Consider the following 22,042-nt stretch of genomic DNA (forward strand, 5'->3'; position numbering starts at 1 on the left):
ACCATTTCTATCTCTGTCAGAGATGCCACTCCAGACACAGCAGAGTCTTGGTGCCACTCACCTTCCCTGATACTTGAGAAGAAGCATAAACACCATGCCTTGAAGGAGCCCAGCTACTCCACAAGATTGAGGTCCCTAGTACCATTTGCGAGCAAGCAAGCTGGACAGCAGGGTAGAATATCCCCCGAGAAGAAATGGTCCCCAACTTCATCTTGCCCAGGGTCAGTGACTCCAGCACCCATTCTTGTGCTGTTGAGGCCGTCCTCCACAATGCAACAGCAGCAGCTTTGGGACTGTTTGGAAACCGGTGACGCTGGAGGCATATGCTACAGGACAAGATTTTCTATTCCTCCCAGGATCGAATTCTCCAGTAGCATGAGACGAGTCGTCCAGTACCAATTGACCTTCAGACTTTGTCAGTCTTACCTGCCTGTAAGGTTGAATCTTTGGTTCCAAAATCACAGTCCAATGCTGCCTTACCTGGTGCCATCCAGAGGCAAACCAAGTATGCTGTCCCCGCTAACAGTGTCTCCAGAGGTTTGCCATTGGTCCCTGGTACTGCACTGGTCAAGCGACTTGGGTTCTTTTTTGGAATCTGATGTAGACTTCCGTGCTCTTCACTTCTGGGATAGCAGGTGTCATGCACCTTCATCAAAAGGATTCCAATCCTGGCAGCGGCCCCATGATGGTCCACAGGCGTGGATCTGTGGGCTTGTAGAGGTTGAGCTCCTATACCTTACCAGTGGCTGTATTTGAAACCATGGGGTTTTCCCCACCACCACTAGATCCTCCCCCGTTTATCCACCTGCCAGATCCCTGAGCAGATGACAGGATAGTTCACGTGTGGAATCCCAGGAAGTTACCCCGGTACCAACACTGGTACCAAGCAGAAATAACCTTGCATACCACAATCTCCATGTGGGCAGGTACGGGAGGCTACAATTCAACCTCTTTTGCTGTCCTCCCCAGAAGAGCTGGTGGTGTTGTGGTGTCCTCACCTCTTTAGGATGACTAGAGGGCCTACCAAGAACTCCTAACGAGGGTTGCTTCTTCTCTGGACATCCAGGTCAACGTACTGCAAGAGAATTCCTATAGATTGGTGTACATACAGCGGTCAGCAAGGTTTTCCTCTGTAGCCCTACCTACAAGATTATTGTGACAAACACCATCATCTGTGCTACTAACAGCCAAGAGAATTGAACGCAAGCACCATGGCCCTTCTCAGAACTATGAACATTTCTGCACCCATCCATCACCAGATGCTTCAGTTGTCTTGGCAGTAAACAAAAGAGCATATCAGGGATTGCCATCATCTACCTCAAAGGATAAAGAAGCAAAAAGACTTGACCTTTTCAATAGAAAGGTTTATTCCACTGTCAGCCTGCATTGTATCCTTGCTGGATGGATAAGATTTCTCCCTCTGGGAGAGTGTTCTGAAGTTCATGGACAGAATACCAGAGGATGCCAGGCAAGAATTCCAGGCCATCTTGGAAGAGAGCAAACTCGTGGCTAGGACTTCTTTCCAAGCTGCGTTTGATGGGGCAGAATCAGCATCCAGAGCTATGGCATCTGTAGTAACGATGCACAGAAGTTCATGGCTTCAAGCTTCACAGAAGATCCATCAGATGATACAAGATCTCCCCTTTGAGGGGCTGATCCTATTCTCTCAGCAGATTGATGAGAGGCTTCAGGGGCTAAATTGAAGTAATTGCGCATTTACGCTTCATTCCCTAAAAAGAAACAATTTCACTCTCAGTTGTACCAGCGATACCCACTTTTCACACCTAGACAGCATGACTACTCCAGAAAATGGGAAAAACCAGAGGAGGAGAACTCCACCTCAGTTTTCTTCTTGACAAGTTCGTCTAGACAGCCAAGAAATTCCAAACAGTCTGCTCAACTGCCTTGTCGAGAACTGAATACCAGTGTGTCATGGGCCAATTTCTCTTACCCCTGTTTTTTTCCAATATGTTATGCTGCTTCCTATGTGCTTGGGCCTCTATCACCACAGACCAATGGGTCTATATTGTAAAACTGGGATGCACCCTTCAGTTTATTTCAGCCCTTCCCCCTTCAGGGACCACTCTCGAGGCTGTCTTACTCCCAGACATCCAATCTCTCCTTCATTTCAGAGCTATAGAGGAGGTTCCTCCTTTCCATACAGGGGGAAAGGATTTTATTCATGTTGGTTTCTGATGCCAAAGGCAAAAGGAGAGCCATTCTAGACGTGCAACAAATATATAAAGAAAATAAGGTTTCCCAGGGTCACCCTAGCCTCTTTTATCCCCTCCCTGTTTTCTGGTGACTGGTATGCTCTCTTTGACTTGAAGGATGCATATTTATATCAAACCCGCAGACAATTCCTAAGATTCCTGGTCAACCACACCCATTAATTGTTTACTGTCTTGCTCGTTGGCCTATCTGCAGTCCTGAGTATTTACAAAATGCCTGGTGGTGGTGGCCCCATTCATAAGAAAATCAGGGTACAAGTATTTCCATACCTGTTCCATAGCTTTTCCATGTCTGGTTTGTGGTCGGTCCAAGAACCAAATAGAACTCAGTCTAGCCAAGATCCAGTCCCTCTCCAGTGTTCAGAGTTTGTTGATTAATGAGGACAGGTGAGTCTTCTCCCCAGTTCAGAATAGATAGAGTGTACAGGGATAGTCTTGGATTCTACAGTAACCAAGAGCTTTCCTACTACATGCCAGATTCCAGACAGTGTTAATCATTTCCACAGACCTAAAAGCCCATCCAATCTCAACTATAAGGGACTGCATGAGACTTCTGGGACACATGGCCTCCTGCACCTATGTGGTTCAGCATGCCAGACTTGATTTCAGAAAGTTACAGGGATGGTTAAAGTTGTGTGCTCCCCAGCTCATCAGCCATTGGACATGCTAATTCAGTGCTTGCAGGAATGTTAACCTCCTTGGAATGGTGGATGGATGCACCCAATGTCTGTATGGGAGTTCCCTTCACACCTCCTCTAGGGTAGAGAAGTCACCTAGACAAACTAGGTCACAGCAAGATTTAGCTCTCACGTGGGAGTTGAGGCTATTCATCTGGCTTGTCAGAGAACAAACTCTGCATGTCCTCATGGACATGCTGTGGTGATGTTGTGTGTGGAAACACAGGGAGGGACCAGGTCAGACAGCCTTTGTCAAGAGCCAGTACTCCTTTGGGAGTTTTGTATCTCCAACATGATTCACCTCAAAGCATCCCACCTTCCTGCAGTTCACAACAGTTTGGCAAATTGCCTGAGCAAATCTTTCAGCAGAAATCACAAGTGGTGTCTCAGAGCAGATATTGTGAGCCTCATTTTTCCAACTTGGGGGGGGTGTCCCTCAGATGGACCTATTTGCTACTCACCACAACAGGAAGTGCCAGCTCTTTTATTCAAGGGCAGCTCATATTCAGGGATGTTTTCCTTGTCTTGCAGAAGCACAAGCTGATGTATGCCTATCCTCCTATTCCTCTCATTCCAATGGTGTTGACCAAGCTCAAGCAGGATCAGGCCCACATGATCCCCATAGCACTGGCTTGGCTTTGCCAACATTGGTTCTCCAGTCTGCTGAACCTCTCCACAGGGGGTTCTTTGACGTTACCTCCAGAGTCCAACCTGATTCGCCAGGAACCCAGCCAATTCCTGCATCCCAACTCTTTTGTGATCTTCATCTTACCACCTGGATGCTTCCTGGTTGATGCCTCAAGAGGTGGTGTGTTTGGGGGAATATGCAAATCATCCTCCTGAATAGCAGAAAGCCTTCTACTAGATCCTTACCTATTGAAGTGAGAACCATTTTCCTTCTGGTCACAGCAAAAAGGTATTTCGCCAATCCAGGCCTCTGTCCAACATATTCTACCTAAACATCCAACATCTATCCACCTGAAACAGAAAGTCATATCCATTAGATCCATCAAGGTTCACCTTGCAGATGTTTCCTCTTTCCACCCTCCAACTGCAAGATGCTCAGTATCTTTTAACCCAGTGTCAATTAGGTTCTTAAAAGGTCTGGACAGGTTATATGCCCATGTTGCAGAACCTATCCCTCCCTGGGACTTTAATCTGGTGCTAACAAAGATGATTGTTTGAACTGATGGCTACCTGTTTTTACTCCATCTATCAATGAAAGTAACATGTTTTTGATAGCCATTACCTCTGTGAAAAGAGTGGCAGAATTACAAGCAACTGTTAGCTGACCCTCCCCACACAATCTTTTATAAGGACTCTATATACGTACAGCCACATCCAAATTTTTTTTGACAATACTATCAGAATTCCACCTCAATCAAGCAATTTACTTAGCAGCCCCAGTTCCTTACATTCCTAAGCCCTGGTCTCATAAGGATTGAGAGAATCTATACCCTGGATGTTAGAAGAGTGTTAGCTTTTTACTTGGACAGGACTAGGTTGTTTAGGTCATCCTCCCAACTGACAGTTGCAGACAGGATGAAAGGCCTTCCAGTGTTTACCTAGAGAATCTTGTCCTGATTTCGTCTTGCATACGTCTGTGCTACGACTTATCTTTTGAAAGTGTTGTGCAGTTTTCCTTTGAGGATGAGCACTGATAGGCCAGATATAGAGTGATGGCTTTGTGAAAAGCGTTCACTCAGAGGTGTTATGCTGTTTTTGTCTTTTATAGTTTTCCTGTGAGTTCATTCCAGAGCATAGTGATTGTCTAGTTTCACCCACATGGTTGTTACTGGGGCATTAACTGCACTAGATGAGGGAAACCACATGTTGTTTATTCCCACCCGCATCCAACTAGCTCACATTCCTCCCCACATTTCCCTCACTGGCTCTGTCTCCTTGCCCAACTAGTCCCACCCTCCCCCAGCTCCCAGTTAGTTAAGTAGAGACGGAGACAACAACTTCAGTCACGTTTGTTGGAAAAGTGAGAAGGTGTGCAGTGAGTGAGACAGGTAACTGTAGTAAAGGACAGGACAGTCTCAAAGGGCAAACTCACAGCACCTCTAACTGGCGGCTACTCCTCACTCTCCTGCTGCCTGGGAAAGAGCAGTCAGTTAGAAGCTGGTTATCTCCAGTGCGTTTGTGGTTTTCCCATGTCAGGAGATGCAATACACTTAGCAGGTTTAGAAGTGTGCTGAAGTGGTTACAGACCCTTCTGCCTCTGTCCTGAGCATGTCCCTGTCCGTCCTTGCTCCTCAGCTCTCTGCATTCAAATCATGCTGGTTCCTTTTCCTCCTCCATGCTGCCTGGGCACTAGTGAAGAAGGTAGAAGGCACCAAAAGTACAGGAGAGAGTCTCCCTACTCTGTTCTTGAGCCTGGCACCACAGTGTTTCCTGGCAGACAGGAGGAGTAATTACTACAAGGTCATGCTCAGCCTGGCAGCCTCAGCTTGGAGCATGCTCACTAAGATTTGTGGGGATGGTGCATACTCAGTGTGGCTGGCATAGAGCTCTGTAGAGGTGCAGCACACTCAATGCAAACGGTGCAAAAATTTGGTCTAGATTAATTTACTATAAAAGGTGTATATTTGGTTGAAAAAATGTACTTACTGTAGCTATCAATGGTTTTCTTTCAAACCAGGAGGACATATCTAGTGGAGTCCCCCAGGAATGTGTCTTTCGTCTAGAATTAATCAATATTTTAATTAATGGCTTGAATATTGGAGTTAAGAATATGCTTATAAAATTTGCAGATGACACTATTCTGCCAGAGTCGGGGTGGGTGAATCTCTAGTAGTTTGGAGGACAGGATTAGAATTCAAAATGACCTTGTGAAATTAGAGAATTGGTCTAAATTCAACAAAATGAAATTCATTGAAGATAAGTGCAGAGTACTACGCTTCGGAAGAAAAAAATCAAATGCACAACTATAAAATGGTGAACAACTGGCTAGGTGGTAGTACAGCAGAAAAGAATCTGGGGGTTATAGTGGATCATAAATTGAACATGCACCAGCAATGGGGTGCAGTGGCAAAAAAAATGCTAATATTCTAGGGTGTATTACCAGCAGTGTCATATGTAACATGGGAATAATTATTCTGTTCTCCTCAGCCTTGGTGATCGTCAGCTGGAGTATTGTGTCCAGTTTTGGGCACCACACCTTGAAAGATATAGACAAATTGGAAAAAGTCTAGAAGGCAATAAAAAAATAATAAAAGGTTTAGAAAACCTAACCTATGAGGAAAGGTTAAAAAACCTGGCTATGTTTAGCCTTGAGAAAAGAAGACTGAAGGGGAACTTATTGAGGTCTGTTAGAAAGAAGCTGCAAATTAATTGTTCTCCATATCCACTGAAGATAGGACAAGAAGTAGTCAGCTTAATTTGTAGCAAGGAAGATTTAGGTCTGATATTAGGAAAAATGTTCTAACTATAAGGACAGTTAAGCACTGGACTAAGCTTTCAAGTGCGGTTGTGGAATCCCCCTCCTTGGAGGTTTTCCAGAACAGGTTGGACAAACACCCACCAGTGGTGGTCTAGGTATACTTCGTTCTGCCTCAGTATATGACCTTTCACGGTCCCTTCCAGCCCTACATTTCTGTGATTATGTTATCTTCAGAGAATTTTGCTTTAACAAATCTCTCTTGAGCATTTGCAAATGATGATTTTTCAGAGACTTATAACGTGCCAAATTTGGGCAACTTTTCACAAGAACAACAAAAGATGTATATTCATGACCCCTAAGCAATACCCCTACCTGCTCCAAAACATGTAGTTACTACACCTTCTCAACGAAACAGCTGTGTGCATTTTAACACTTGCAAAACAACTTTTTTCCCTTAATCTTATTCTTTAAGCAGGGGTTCTCGCAACAACTTTTTGGTGGCCTCAGAGTGCAGCCACCGACTCTGCTCTGACAATTTTTCTTAAGAAACTTAATTAACTTTAGGAAAAACAAATAAATATGCACACATACATGTCCAAATCATAGACATTTATTTATGTAGAGTTTTCTTTTTTAGACATAATAATAATAATTAATAATAATGTGCAGTTGTGTCTATTCTTTACTGGATCTAAACAGAACAGAAATGCAAATAAAGTGCTTTGCATGTTCTTGTCTTTTTATTGTTGTTTCTTTTGCTTTTTTGGTTGCAGGCTTTTTTGGACTTGCTAGCTAGTATGTATGTTTGTTAATATAACTTTTCACAGCAGCAGACTTGTTAGCTAGCTGGGAGGGGATGGGGGGTAAGCCCAAAGCCCAGCAGCCGAGGGATGAAGCTCGCTGCTGTGCAGCCAAAGAACCAGAGCCCAGTACTCCACAGTCAGAGCCCGCGGCCAAAGCCTGCCGTTTCAGTAATCTGGAAGCCTGAGTGAGCCCCAGTGCCACCAGGAAGGTGGGGGACTCTCACCGGCTGTTTGCTCCTCCAGCATTTGTGGCTCAAGAGGGCTACAGGGCTCAACCCCTCCTTGCAGCCCCAGGGGAGAGGCCTCTGCTTTGTCATTCCCTTCCCCCCCACCCCCCCGTCCTCCTCCAAAATCACCATCCAGGAGGCTGTGGCCGCAAGAAAGCATGCGGCCACAGCGGCCACATTTGAGAAATGCTGCTAGAGCAGCTGGACCATTTTAGCTGAAACTTAAAAAATCAAATTGTAGCAGACAAATCTCAGCTCAAACAATCTGGCAAAGTTATAAGCAATTAGAAATAGTCTTATAATAGAAAGTTAGGCAACTTTAACTACAAGCAGAGCTGTTAGGTCTCAATAGCAGAAATAATGTAATGCTATTTCATGCTGTTCCAAATATTTCCTTTATTATGTTGTATTTGTGGACTTGAATATTTTCAACATGTTCTAATTGTTTTTCCACACATTTGTTGCTGTTGATGAAGTCAAAGCTTTAAGGTATTTTCATGAACATCAGTATGCCCCCTGATACTGCATTCCTTTCACATCCAAATCTCCCACAAAAGAGAGAGGGAGTTCTAGCTGGTGCAGAGTGTGCAGTATTTAAACTGTCATATTATGATGATCTTCTACTATCCACAAGAATTGGCTAGTATATTCACTAATTCTTAACTTTTTTATGTAACAGGTCAGTTCCCCAATGTTTGTGCCAATGAAAACTCATGAATTGCTTCATCGAATGAGTGGGAAAGGATTAGCAGCTTATTATCACTTCTCAAGGCAGCCGTGCATTTATGGAGATCAAATGGTATCTGTACAAGTGACATTAACGAACACCACGGACCAGAAGTTAGAGAATATTCACATAGGGGAGAGAAAGCTACCTGCAGGCATGAAGATGCTTGTGTTTAATCCAATAGGTAATCAAGTCATCTTTTTTAAGCTAACTGTGCAAAATCCTATTGTTTCAGTTAGTTAAAAACATGAAATGGAAAATACTAAATGTACTGCTTTTTTAAAAAAATTAATTCTTTATTTTAGAAATTGACAGAATAAAAAAATAACATTTTTAAGCATTACGTGGCAAGGGTGTGTGTGGTTTAACAAGGTGTCTGTTAAAAGGAAGCATTTCCGGTACAGTTAGAATGAATCAAGCCATATAGTCATACTGCCTCTGGCTGTAAATTCTTCAGATCCTTTCATGTGAACATAAGAACGGCCATACTGGATCTAAAAAAAGTCCATCTAGCCCAGTATACTGTCTTCCCTTTTTCCAACTGACCTCTTAGCTGTTTGGTCACTACATTGACTAAGCAGCTATATTAGGACAATGCCAACTGGAGGTTTCTGCCAGCCAGTTATGTTCACATCCAAGGAATAAAAATGGCACTTAGCCACTTTTTACTTATTTCAGAGCAAACTTTCCATGCTACTGTCAACAAAACATATGGTCAAGTATTTTGCATGGATAACATTTGATTGTTTGTATTTTAATAATGATACGTCTCTATTGTTTTTATAACTAAACATCTAATTCAAGACACTGACAAAATCTGAATTTGATATTAATTGAACTGAATGGTGTCTACCCATCTGGATATATAAACCCGTGTCTTATCCTTTTCAGTACATTGGGTATTTTTTGTATTTCTCATGGGTGTTCTCTACTTTAAGAAAATTGTATATGTTCCTTTGGTATCAAAGAAGGACCAGGCACCTCACAAACCTAAGTCCTTCCGTCTGCAATAGTGTAGGGTGGTTAGTATGGTGATCTGGCTCTGAAGAGGTTCAAGAAACAGTGAACTTACTCTTGATGTCTTCATTTAGAAAGTGCTGCATTCTGCACTGCTTGTAAAATGAAGGAGTATTCTCCATTTTAGGTCTATAATCCTCCCAGCCTCCTATGTAACCAGTGCAAACAAAATTTGGAGAAAAGTAGGCCACATTGACTATAGAATTTTTTAAACTTGATTTTCCCCATCACTGTATAGTAATGTGCATTTTACTAGTGGTCTTGTGCTGTCTTATTCATTCAATCTGAAAACTGAAGAGCAAGTCGTGTCATGCCGAATGAAATGCAAATACTGCATTTGCACACAAGCAAATAGAATACATGTGACCTTAATGTTTTTCTGTAATTATATATCCCTACTGTTTTAATATGAAGCCTTGGTTCACTAATGATATGACTAGATTTTAATGGTAATATTTAAAATGCATTTATTGTAGGAAGTTTCTCCCAAGACACTTCAGAAAATAAAAATACAAAAGTTGGTCAGAACCTCTCAAACTTTAAAGAAGCTGTAAACATTTGCTGTTTTACGTGTTATCAAATTTTCGTATTTAGATTAGCTGATCTGATTTTTTTTCCCATGCTTAATTTACATGTTCTGTTCTAGAATTTCTTGAGCCTGAGGAATCCATTACTGTCTCTGTGGGTATTGACTTTTGTGATTCTACTCAGACTGCCAGTTTCCAGTTGTGGTAAGTTTGTTTTTCTTTTGTTTTTTAACATTTGATAGTTCTGAATGGAAATTGAGGGGAGAAATGTTATAGTCTTTGCCTTTTTTACAAAACTTCTTCCGTAATTGTATTAAAAACATGATATTTGTATTTGCTTTGATTATATTTTGAACTAGTTTGAAGCCTAACTAGAATTTTTATGGGCAAAGTGCTGATTGTATTTTCTGCATTTGTTACAGAATTGGGCAATATAGCTCATCATAAAATGGACATTCAAGATGTATTTAGAGAAATGAGTCATAGTTACCTTGTAAACTTTACTATTCCACTATTTTTCCGATCAGGATATTTCCAAATCATAGAATCATAGAATATCAGGGTTGGAAGGGACCTCAGGAGGTCATCTAGTCCAACCCCCTGCTCAAAGCAGGACCAATCCCCAATTAAATCATCCCAGCCAGGGCTTTGTCAAGCTTGACCTTAAAAACTTCTAAGGAAGGAGATTCTACCACCTCCGTAGGTAACACATTCCAGTGTTTCACCACCCTCCTAGTGAAAAAGTTTTTCCTAATATCCAACCTAAACCTCCCCCACTGCAACTTGAGACCATTACTCCTTGTCCTGTCCTCTTCTACCACTGAGAATAGTCTAGAACCATCCTCTCTGGAACCACCTCTCAGGTAGTTGAAAGCAGCTATCAAATCCCAACTCATTCTTCTCTTCCGCAGGCTAAACAATCCCAGTTCCCTCAGCCTCTCCTCATAAGTCATGTGTTCCAGACCCCTAATCATTTTTGTTGCCCTTCGCTGGACTCTCTCCAATTTATCCACATCCTTCTTGTAGTGTGGGGCCCAAAACTGGACACAGTACTCCAGATGAGGCCTCACCAATGTCGAATAGAGGGGAACGATCACGTCCCTCGATCTGCTCGCTATGCCCCTACTTATACATCCCAAAATGCCATTGGCCTTCTTGGCAACAAGGGCACACTGCTGACTCATATCCAGCTTCTCGTCCACTGTCACCCCTAGGTCCTTTTCCGCAGAACTGCTGCCTAGCCATTCGGTCCCTAGTCTGTAGCTGTGCATTGGGTTCTTCCGTCCTAAGTGCAGGACCCTGCACTTATTCTTATTGAACCTCATCAGATTTCTTTTGGCCCAATCCTCCAATTTGTCTAGGTCCCTCTGTATCCTATCCCTGCCCTCCAGCGTATCTACCACTCCTCCCAGTTTAGTATCATCCGCAAATTTGCTGAGAGTGCAATCCACACCATCCTCCAGATCATTTATGAAGATATTGAACAAAACCGGCCCCAGGACCGACCCCTGGGACACTCCACTTGACACCGGCTGCCAACTAGACATGGAGCCATTGATCACTACCCGTTAAGCCCGACAATCTAGCCAACTTTCTACCCACCTTATAGCGCATTCATCCAGCCCATACTTCTTTAACTTGCTGACAAGAATACTGTGGGAGACCGTGTCAAAAGCTTTGCTAAAGTCAAGAAACAATACATCCACTGCTTTCCCTTCATCCACAGAACCAGTAATCTCATCATAGAAGGCGATTAGATTAGTCAGGCATGACCTTCCTTTCGTGAATCCATGCTGACTGTTCCTGATCACTTTCCTCTCATGTAAGTGCTTCAGGATTGATTCTTTGAGGACCTGCTCCATGATTTTTCCGGGGACTGAGATGAGTCTGACTGGCCTGTAGTTCCCAGGATCCTCCTTCTTCCCTTTTTTAAAGATTGGCACTACATTAGGCTTTTTCCAGTCATCCGGGACTTCCCCCGTTCGCCACGAGTTTTCAAAGCTAATGGCCAATGGCTCTGCAATCACAGCCGCCAATTCCTTTAGCACTCTCGGATGCAACTCGTCCGGCCCCATGGACTTGTGCACGTCCAGCTTTTCTAAATAGTCCCTAACCACCTCTTTCTCCACAGAGGGCTGGCCATCTACTCCCCATGTTGTGATGCCCAGCGCAGCAGTCTGGGAGCTGACCTTGTTAGTGAAGACAGAGGCAAAAAAAGCATTGAGCACATTAGCTTTTTCCACATCCTCTGTCACTAGGTTGCCTCCCTCATTCAGTGAGGGGCCCACACTTTCCTTGGCTTTCTTCTTGTTGCCAACACACCTGAAGAAACCCTTCTTGTTACTCTTGACATCTCTTGCTAGCTGCAGCTCCAGGTGCTATTTGGCCCTCCTGATTTCATTCCTACATGCCTGAGCAATATTTTTATACTCTTCCCTGGTCATATGTCCAACCTTCCACTTCTTGTAAGCTTCTTTTTTATGTTTAAGATCCGCTAGGATTTCACCGTTAAGCAAGCTGGTCGACTGCCATATTTACTATTCTTTCGACTCATCGGGATGGTTTGTCCCTGTAACTTCAACAGGGATTCCTTGAAATACAGCCAGCTCTCCTGGACTCCTTTCCCCTTCATGTTAGTCCCCCAGGGGATCCTACCCATCCGTTCCCTGAGGGAGTCAAAGTCTGCTTTCCTGAAGTCCAGGGTCCGTATCCTGCTGCTTACCTTTCTTCACTGTGTCAGGATCCTGAACTCAACCAACTCATGGTCACTGCCTCCCAGATTCCCATCCACTTTTGCTTCCCCCACTAATTCTTCCCAGTTTGTGAGCAGCAGGTCAAGAAAAGCTCCCCCGCAGTTGGCTCCTCTAGCACTTGCACCAGGAAATTGTCCCCTACGCTTTCCAAAAACTTCCTGGATTGTTATGCACCGCTGTATTGCTTACCCAGCAAATATCAGGAAAATTAAAGTCACCCATGAGAACCAGGGTGTGCGATCTAGTAGCTTCTGCGAGTTGCCGGAAGAAATCCTCATCCACCTCATCCCCCTGGTGCGGTGGTCTATAGCAGACTCCCACCACTACATCACTCTTGTTGCTCACACTTCTAAACTTAATCCAGAGACGCTCAGGTTTTTCTGCAGTTTCGTACCGGAGCTCTGAGCAGTCATACTGCTCCCTTACATACAGTGCTACTCCCCCACCTTTTCTGCCCTGCCTGTCCTTCCTGAACAGTTTATAACCATCCATGACAGTACTCCAGTCATGTGAGTTATCCCACCAAGTCTCTGTTATTCCAATCACGTCATAATTCCTTGACATCACCAGGACCTCCAGTTCTCCCTGTTTGTTTCCAAGGCTTTGTGCATTCATATATAAGCACTTGAGATAACCTGCTGATCGCCCCTCATTCTCAGTATGAGGCAGGAGCCCTCCCCTCACAGATGTTCCTGCCTGTGCTTCCTCCCGGTATCCCGCTTTCCCACTTAGCTCAGGGCTTTGGTCTCCTTCCCCCGGTGAACCTAGTTTAAAGCCCTCCTCACTAGGTTAGCCAGGCTGCTCGCGAAGATGCTCTTCCCTCTCTTCGTAAGATGGAGCCCGTCTCTGCCCAGCACTCCTCCTTCATGGAACACCATCCCATGGTCAAAGAATCCAAAGCCTTCTCTCCGACACCACCTGCATAACCATTCGTTGACTTCCACGATTCGACGGTCCCTACCCAGGCCTTTTCCTTCCACGGGGAGGATGGACGAGAACACCACTTGCACCTCAAACTCCTTTATCCTTCTTCCCAGAGCCACATAGTCCTCAGTGATCCGCTCAAGGTCATTCTTGGCAGTATCATTGGTGCCCACATGGAGAAGCAGGAAGGAGTAGCGATCCGAGGGCTTGATGAGTCTTGGCAGTCTCTCTGTCACATCGCAAATCTTAGCCCCTGGCAAGCAGCAGACTTCTCGGTTTTCCCGGTCAGGGCAGCAGATAGATGACTCAGTCCCCCGGAGGAGAGAGTCCCCGACCACCACCACCTGCCTCCTTCTCTTGGGAGTGGTAGTCGTGGAACCCCCAATCTCAGGACAGTGCATCTCATGCCTTCCAACCAGCGGAGTCTCCTTCTGCTTTCTCCCCCCAGACATATCTGGTCCACTCTCCGCAATGGTACCTGTGGAGAGAACATGAAAGCGGTTAGTTACCTGTGTCTGCGTTGCTGAAACCCAGACATTCCCCCTTCTTCTTCTGGAGGTCACATGTTGCCAAGCTTCTTCACTGGCCTCTTGGCTCTGCTGTGCAACCTGCTCTAAATCTTTAGAGCTTTGTGCTCGTAGAAGCATATCCTGACTTTTGTCCAGAAAATCCTCAGTTTCTCGTATGCAACGCAGGGTCGTTATCTGTTGCTCCAGACCTTCAATCTTCTCTTCCAATATGGAGACCAGCTTGCACTTTGTACAGACAAAGTTGCTTCTGTCCTGTGGAAGAAAGACTGATCAAATGATTCTTGAAAGTTTGTGATACTTGATGAGAATTAAGTTATGAACATATATAAGTCACACAGTGCACTTTCAAATCTGTGTTAGCTAAACAAATCAGTTTCTTCTGTTAGGTACATAAGCGCCGACTCTGTGGGTGCTCTGGGGCTGGAGTACCCACGGGGAAAAATTAGTGGGTGCTGTGCACCCACCAGCAGCCAAGCTCCCTTCCCCCCCGCCTCACCTCACCTTCGCCTCCTCCCCTGAGCACACTGCATCTCCCCTCCTCTGCCTACCTCCCAGTGCTTGCTGCCGTGAAACAGCTGTTTTGCGGCATAAGAAGCTCCAGGAGGGAGGGGGGAGGAGCGGGAACGCAGCATGCTCAGGGAAGAGGTGGGGCCGGGGCGGGGATTTGGGTAAGGAGTCCAATAGGGGGAAGGAGGGGGCTGAGTTGGGGCGGGGACTTTGGGGAAGGTGTTGGAATGGGGGTGAGGCAGGGGCATGAGCGGATGTGGGGAGTCAAGCACCCACTGGCGCCAGCAGAAGTTGGCACCTATGGTTAGGTACCTGACCTGTTTGTGGTTCTGTTCTTTTCACGAGTTGGGTTTGGTAACTCTGAGGTTGCAGATGGATCCTACCATTTGATGTTAACTGAATTTTCAGAAACATTTTAATATGTAATTTACTAACATTAAAATCAAAAAACAAAATGAAACCAAAGAAAAGTATCATAGCCAAACATAGAGTGCTCATATACATGCAGGCATTCACTGACAGCAACAATCTTTGAGGGACTCCTGCTCTATTTGCAAAAATGACTTGCCTATATGTTTTTATATATACTTTGCTCATTATCATCATACCTAGATACAATGCAGGCTTTTGAGTTCCTTAGGTATTTTGATTTAAGCAGAAAAAGTGCCTACTCACCCATTGGGAGCTCCATTGTCAGGCAATGTGAAGTCATGCAAAAATACTAGCAGAATCCAAACTCTTTTGCCCAAGTCACTAAATGAACCTGCTTGCTAGTCTTTATCTTTCCCTTAACATATACTGAAACAAATATTGCAAGCAACTTTTCTCACAACTTGCCACCCCACATGGGTCATGGAATTGTAACCCCATCACAATGCCCCAAACTGGTTAGATGAAAACTGTCTTTCCTTGTAGAAAGTTCTGTACTCTTGTTTGTTTAATAATTTAAAAAATTATAGTGCACAGTGATCAACGGTAGTTTGGAAACTTACAGATTCTTAAAGACTGGGGATATAGGTTTTGTAGTGGAAAAGCTACTGTGCTTTCACATGTTAAACATGCTGCTCAAGAAGAGCCATTACAGAAATTACATTTTCTCTTTTTTGGGGGGGGTTTACTATTGAAAATGTTTTTCTCAACAATCCTTTCTTTGTGATATTCATTTGTATGCTAAGTCCCTAGTGTGAGGTTATTTTAAAGACATTGTTATCTCCAGCATGATGTGTATGACATGTAGCATATGCACAAGTTATGCTATTGTGTCTTTCTGGATGATGACATTAGCAATGGTATTCAAGAACTGATCCGAAGTCTTTAAAAACTAAGCTTATTTTACTGTACAGCACGTTAGTCCAGCACAGGCTTTGTTTTGACATAATGAGGGAAGCAAAGTTCTAGGCAATGCAACTTCAAAATTGTTACAAAAATGTAAGGTATCTGTTTCTCTGAACACAAATGTACTTAGCTTTTTTATTTTAAAATTATATATAATGTCAGAATATTTTAAACAAGCATATACATTCTTTTTTAAAAGAGCAAATATTTTTATTTTAAGTACACCCTTTAAGTACCATATATACTCATTCATTAGCCCGTTTGTTAATAAGCCGACCCTCCCAGATGGATAGGTAAAAATAGTAAAAACTGTATGACCCTTTCATAAGCCTACCCTATATTTCAGGGGTTGGCGAACTTTGGCTCCAAGCCCATCAGGATAAGCCACTGGTGGGTCAGGACATTTTGTTTACCTGGCGCACTACTTCCCGCAGCTCCCATTGGCTGGGAAAGGTGAACTGCGGCCACAGGGAACTGCGGGGCTCCATGCCTGCAGACACTCCAGGTAAACAAAATGACAATGTATTAGATATTCAATTCAGTGATTTCATAGAGTTTAAAATCATCAAATTTTGGTGTAGACCTGTTTATAAGCCGACCCCCGCTCTTTGATGCGTCACTTTTTTACCAAAAATATTTGGCTTATGAACGAGTATATACGGTATATAAATGATTCAGTTCCAAACTTACACCGTTTATTGCTGAGAATCTCTGCAGTGATGAGTATAAGCAATGTAGCATAACACATTGATTTTATGCAGATCATCACCTTTATGTTTTGGGAGGTCTGCTATATTAGTGATATATAAAAACTGATTACTTTCTCCAACATTGCCTAGTAATTGTTTATTATTTTCCTATTAGACAAACAAGACAGATCAATATTCCTGAACAGCAACCAGACTATGAGTAACGTCACTGTAAATAGATTTGCCTCAGACACCATTTTAGTCATTTTAATGATTTGGACAATGTGAGCCCAATGACAAAGCTCAAGCTAAACACTAAGTTTAAAGTTAAATTAAGAATAGGAATTGCTTACTTTGTTTGCCTCATTGATTAATAAACCCTTTGATATTTGAGAATACTGTAGAAGGAGGAAAAAATAAAGATAGATGTACTTTGAGTAAAATTTGCTGTTTTATTGTTCCAAACATCCTTGTAGTATATATGTGTATATTAGGCAATTCTGTGTTTTGTGGTGGTCTTTCAGCCATGTGAATCTGTTTAAAATACAATCAATGGCAGTTCTTTTAATTCTCGATACTTTCTAAAAAGTTTTTTGTTCAAAAGGTTGTGTGTGGATGTGTGAATTATTTCAAGAATATTTTGACAAAAGGTGTCCTTACACCTTTATTTTGCTATATTGTCTTGCATGAAGATATATATGTATGTCATTTATTTGAGCTGTTTGGGGCGTAGACAGCAGTAAAGCGTTCCCCGATCATAATTATTTTCCTATGTTTTACGAAAAGGAGCACACTTTGTCTTGCATCAAATGTAATTGATCCTGAAGCAGTGTAATCACAATTACTCACTTTCTTAATTGGCCTGCCCAAAATCAGAAAATGGAAACCGATCGGCAGTGTTTAAATCAATAGCTTTGTAGTAGTGCTTGTGGGGGTTGGGAGATAGTGGTAATGGGTAGATCAATTGGTCTTAGATGCCAATCATTGGCTGTGTGTTTTGCATAGTAAACACTACCTGTCTGCTTCGAGATGTTGTAGTGTTAGTGGTTCAATAAATGCAAACTATATTAAGAAAAAAGCAAAAATGACTAATAAAATATTTAGATCACTTTTAAAAGATCTTGAACATAACAAGGGCAGTGAAGAAGAAACTGTAATATACAGATTTGAAAGCTCTGCGAGCTTTGAAACACCTCCCTGATAAGCACTATTTTATTAAGCAAAACTTTCGAAGATCACATACCTAATTAGAGAGAAAGGAGAAACTCTTTAACTTGAAAACTGTTCCTAATGCATTTATTTAGAACATACATTAGGTTGCTCATCCTGCCTGCTCATAGTGAGCACATCACATCACCTCCTTTCGTGTGTGATCTCTCAGCAAATGGACTTTCCCCCCTTTCTATCCAATAATGCTATTTGTGTGGTTTTTGTTTTTTTTAAAGTGAGAGTCAGGATGAGTAAATGGCCATTCTTCATCTTCTAAAAAAATGTGCATATATGTGTATACACAGACACCCTGCCCCTATGTACATGTACGTGTGAGTGAGTTGCATATTTAGGGTTTCTAACTTCCCTATCCTTTTTTCCTCCCTATGTTTGCAGGCAAAAGCCTCTTTCAGATAAGCTCCTACCTCACTGCAGGGGTTGGGTCCAACGTGGCAGTTGCCTGAAGAGAAGGGAGGGACTCCTGGGAGTATGAACTGCTCTGAAAGATCTGGGAAAGGGGGAACAAGTGTGTTCCTCCCTCCCCAACCAAAAAACCCCACACAAACTTCTAGAGATGGGCTAGTGCTGGATGTGATGAGAACCTGTTCTCCCTCTCCTCCACCTCCTGGTGCCTGGAAAAATTCTGTGACAGGCCATCAGGACTCTATGTGGGGAAGGGAAAAAGCCTGTGCTATTAGTGTCTTCCCAGTGTGAAGGCTTGCTCTCCTTTAAGGTGCCATCTGATGTACTGAGACACCGCTGAGCCCGCATGTTCTGCCAGCCTTTAACCTGTCTTGCTGAGCCAGGCTCTTAAGCCTCCTGTAGCACACACACAGGCAGGGCCACACCCAGCTGCAGAAAGACACAAGACACTGAGATCAGCTCTGTGAAGACTCTGCTTAAGAGACTTGCCCCAGCACTCAGGTGCCCACCTCCCTTGGAGTACAGACCCAAAGGTATGTTTTCTTGTGCTGTGTAGAAAAATCTGCACAGTGCAAGCTCATAAAAATTCACCCTCTCCCTCAATGTGAAGAGAGATATGCACAACTTCTTGCCCCCCCGGTTAGAAATTGCACAAACTGGGTTTAATAATAAACAAAACAAATATATTAACTATAAAAGGCAGATTTTAAGTGATTGTAAGAGATAGCAAACAGAACAAAGCAAATTACTGAGCAAATAAAACAAAACACTCAGACTAAACTTAATACACTAAAGAAATTGGCTACAAATAGTAATTTTTGACCCTAAATGTTGTTTTAGGCAGATTGCTAAGATTCTTGAAAGCCAGCTGCACTGGCCTACAGCTTGAAACTTTAGGTATTATTACTCACAGTCTAAACACCCTTCCAGCCTGGGCTCAGCTCTTCTCCCCCCAGTTCAGTTCTTGCTTCAAGGTGTTTCCCCAGAGTCTCTTTGGGCAGGGAGGCAGAGGAGAACCACGATGATGTCACTCCCCTACTTATATAGCTTTTGTGTATGGTGGGAACCCTTTGTCCTCCAGTGGAAAAACACTGGCATTCCAAGAGGGGGTCCAGCATCAGGTGACTCAGTCACATGACTCTGCCGGGTCTGTGATGTTATTGACACGAACTGTGACCATATAGACCATTGTTGCTCTGCAGGGTCTCTATACTGTCTGTATTTCAACCTTGTGCTATACTTCTGGGTGACACCCCAGGCAATTTGGCATCATCACTGCCTAGCCTGCCTGATGGCCCATTAAGGACCATCAGCTATACAACTGACCCATTGAGAGAAGGCAGATACACCTTGTGACTCAGCAAGGCACACAGGGATATGCCTATGATCAGAAATCTAAGGCTTTCAAGCCATGGCTGGGCAGCTTGTATTTGAGACAAAGGAAGCACAAGCCACATGGCAGAGAATATAAAAGGCCCTGGAAACCCCTCCATTTTGTCTTCAATCCTGCTTTGACCTCTGGAGGAACCTTGCTACAAACTAAAGCTCTAAACAAAGGACTGAATGACCCATCCCAGCTGAGGATGTACTCCAGAGACTTGATTTGAATCTGCAGTTTATTCCATCACTGCTACAAGCCTGAACCAAGAACTTTGCCATTACTGTATGTAATTGATACCATTTAACCAATTTTAGCTCTCATATATATTTCTTTTTTTTTTAGCAATAAACCTTTAGATTTTAGATTCTAAAGAATTGGCAACAGCGTGATTTGTGGGTAAGATCTGACTTATATATTGACCTGGGTCCCGAGCTTGGTCCTTTGGGATTGAGAGAACTTTTTTTCTTTTACTGGGGTTTTGGTTTGCATAACCATTTGTCCCCATAACGAGTGGCACTGGTGGTGACACTGGGAAACTGGAGTGTCTAAGGGAATTGCTTGTATGACTTCTGGTTAGCCTGTAGGGTAAAACTGAAGTCCTCTCTGTTTGGCTGGTTTGTTGTGCAAGGAACCCCAGCCTTGGGCTATAACTGCCCTGCTCTAAGCAATTTGTCCTGAATTGATACTCTCAGTTGTGTCCCTCCAGAGGCTTCATCGTTACAGAGTCCTAGCAGCCATTACTCCTAGGCTGTCTGGAGCATCCACAGGAAGGCTAAGCTCTTTCACAGTCCATTGTCTTTGCTGATGGGATATCAGCCTTATCTGTCTTTTTCATTGTTGTACCTGAATGGCTAGTTGTGGGTGTCACCCAAGGTAGCACATTTGAAATACAGATACATGGTCAATATTCCTAACTTCAGATACAAAAATGATATGTGCATACAAATTGGATAATCACATTCAGTAAATCACAACCTTTCCAATTATATCTTACATGAGCCATCTTGCATGAAGTATATCTGAGTAATGCCATATTCATATCATAAGCATATTTCCATAAAGAATATGGAGTGCAATGTCACACCCAGAATCTAAGAGCCTGAGTGGTTGGAGTGGGCAGGATGTCACCACAACTACCGAGAGAAGGGGGAGAGAGCTGAAATGGAATGGGAAGAAGTGCTTATATGCACTCCTTTCCCCTCCCTCAAAATAACAAGCAGACTTGGGGTCAAGGGAACGCAGCACACACTGAAAGATGGCAGAGAGATGGTAATAGTACAGGTCTGGTTACTAAACCCAGCCCCAAGAACTGCGCTCCCTGCTCCTCCCAGTACTGCCACTGGAACTGTTAAGGGCCAGTCTCTGCTCTACTTCTGGCAGCACTTAGATCTGCTGCTGGGAAAGAGGGGAGATGATGCTCTGCATCCACCTACCGCAACCTGGCCAAAGCCTTTCTGAACGGCAGATTTGCACACACAAGCCAGAGGTTGGTTTGTCAGGGTGGGGAAATCTAGCAGATTATTTATGAAAACTGTCAAGAAGGGAATTAGACCCGCTCTCTTCAGTCTCTTCCTACTCATGAAATCTCTTGCTGCATATTCTTTTAAGGGCACAGGTGCTCCTTTTCCCCAGATCTCTTAGAGATACATATATTTGAAGAAGCAAGTATCCTCCCTTCTTTCAGGCACCTCTATACCCTGAAATCTACTTGAGCAGGATGTCTATCTGCAATCAAGAAGAAAAAGAAAAGGATCAGTCAGTTACCCTAACATCCAACCTTGTCTCAAAAATATTGAGACTACAAAACCAGTAGTTATTTACCAATCCTGATCCTATTCTTCCTGAAAAGTCATTTTTTTAAAAAGTGCAAGTAACTCAGGTATAAACACTGACTTGTTTGACTCATGTAATAGCATCTGAATAATAATATACAGGAAGCTATATAGAAAGTGTACCAAAGGCAGTTGTTAGAGAGAAAACTGCTTTCATATCACTCTCAATCACATTTTCACCTGTTCATATGGTGTTTCCCTGGACAGTGCTTTGTCAGCTGGTCAGTAAGTTATCGCTAGGGATAACTTGAAGACAAGCAATCTGGTGCTCTTCCCTCCACTGTCAGTCACTCTAAAGCCAACCACTAATTGGCCCACCTCCAGAAAGCAAGTACATCAGGCTGGAGGAGGCAATGCTGGGTCTGAACAACTGCTCCCACCTCTGCAAATCCAGGGCCTTTCTTAGCCAGATGCTTCCCTTCCTTTCCCCAAAGTTGGAAAAGTAGAGAAAATCCAAACACCTCAGAAAGGTGAAATCAAGAGGAAACTTAAATATTGTTGTTCTTTCTCTCCCAACTTTTCTTCCTGTTCTTTGTATCTCTTTGAATATAAACTATGGGAAATTAGAATATAAATAATCAGGAAATTAAAAATCTCTGCAAAAGACATGTTCAAGACTATGGCCTAGCATGGTATTACAGTCTTATGGTTATCAAGGGAATAGGAGAAGGCTAACTTTGTAGCAAGGCCTCCATTAAAGAAGCAGGCATCCTCTTTATTGTGACTTTGAAAACATTATCTAAACCAGGGGTGCAGGCCTGCAAAGGTAGGTAGTTGACTTTTGTATCCTTTCAAGAAGTTGATAGGTGCTCAAATAACCACGGTATAAAAACCTATATAGAGAATTAACAGGTAATACTCTGTT

The 22,042-nt window shown here is 43.2% G+C and overlaps 1 protein-coding gene across 3 annotated transcripts in view; it reads left to right on the forward strand.

The window, feature by feature from the left end:
- The window catches only part of AP3B1 (adaptor related protein complex 3 subunit beta 1), a 339,716-nt gene that overhangs the window by 293,735 nt on the left and 23,939 nt on the right, over window positions 1-22,042 (forward strand). For all 3 annotated transcript variants that reach the window (XR_013346132.1, XM_077816999.1, XM_077816998.1), the window contains 2 exons: window positions 8,003-8,234; window positions 9,714-9,798. Coding sequence is in view for 2 of the 3 variants with exons in the window: in XM_077816999.1 (XP_077673125.1) it covers window positions 8,003-8,234; window positions 9,714-9,798 (317 nt within the window). In the remaining variant the exon portion in view is untranslated. The remainder of the gene's footprint in view (window positions 1-8,002; window positions 8,235-9,713; window positions 9,799-22,042) is intronic.

Source organism: Eretmochelys imbricata, chromosome 5 (assembly GCF_965152235.1).
Source record: "Eretmochelys imbricata isolate rEreImb1 chromosome 5, rEreImb1.hap1, whole genome shotgun sequence".
In the NCBI taxonomy this organism is placed as follows: Eukaryota; Metazoa; Chordata; order Testudines; family Cheloniidae; genus Eretmochelys; species Eretmochelys imbricata.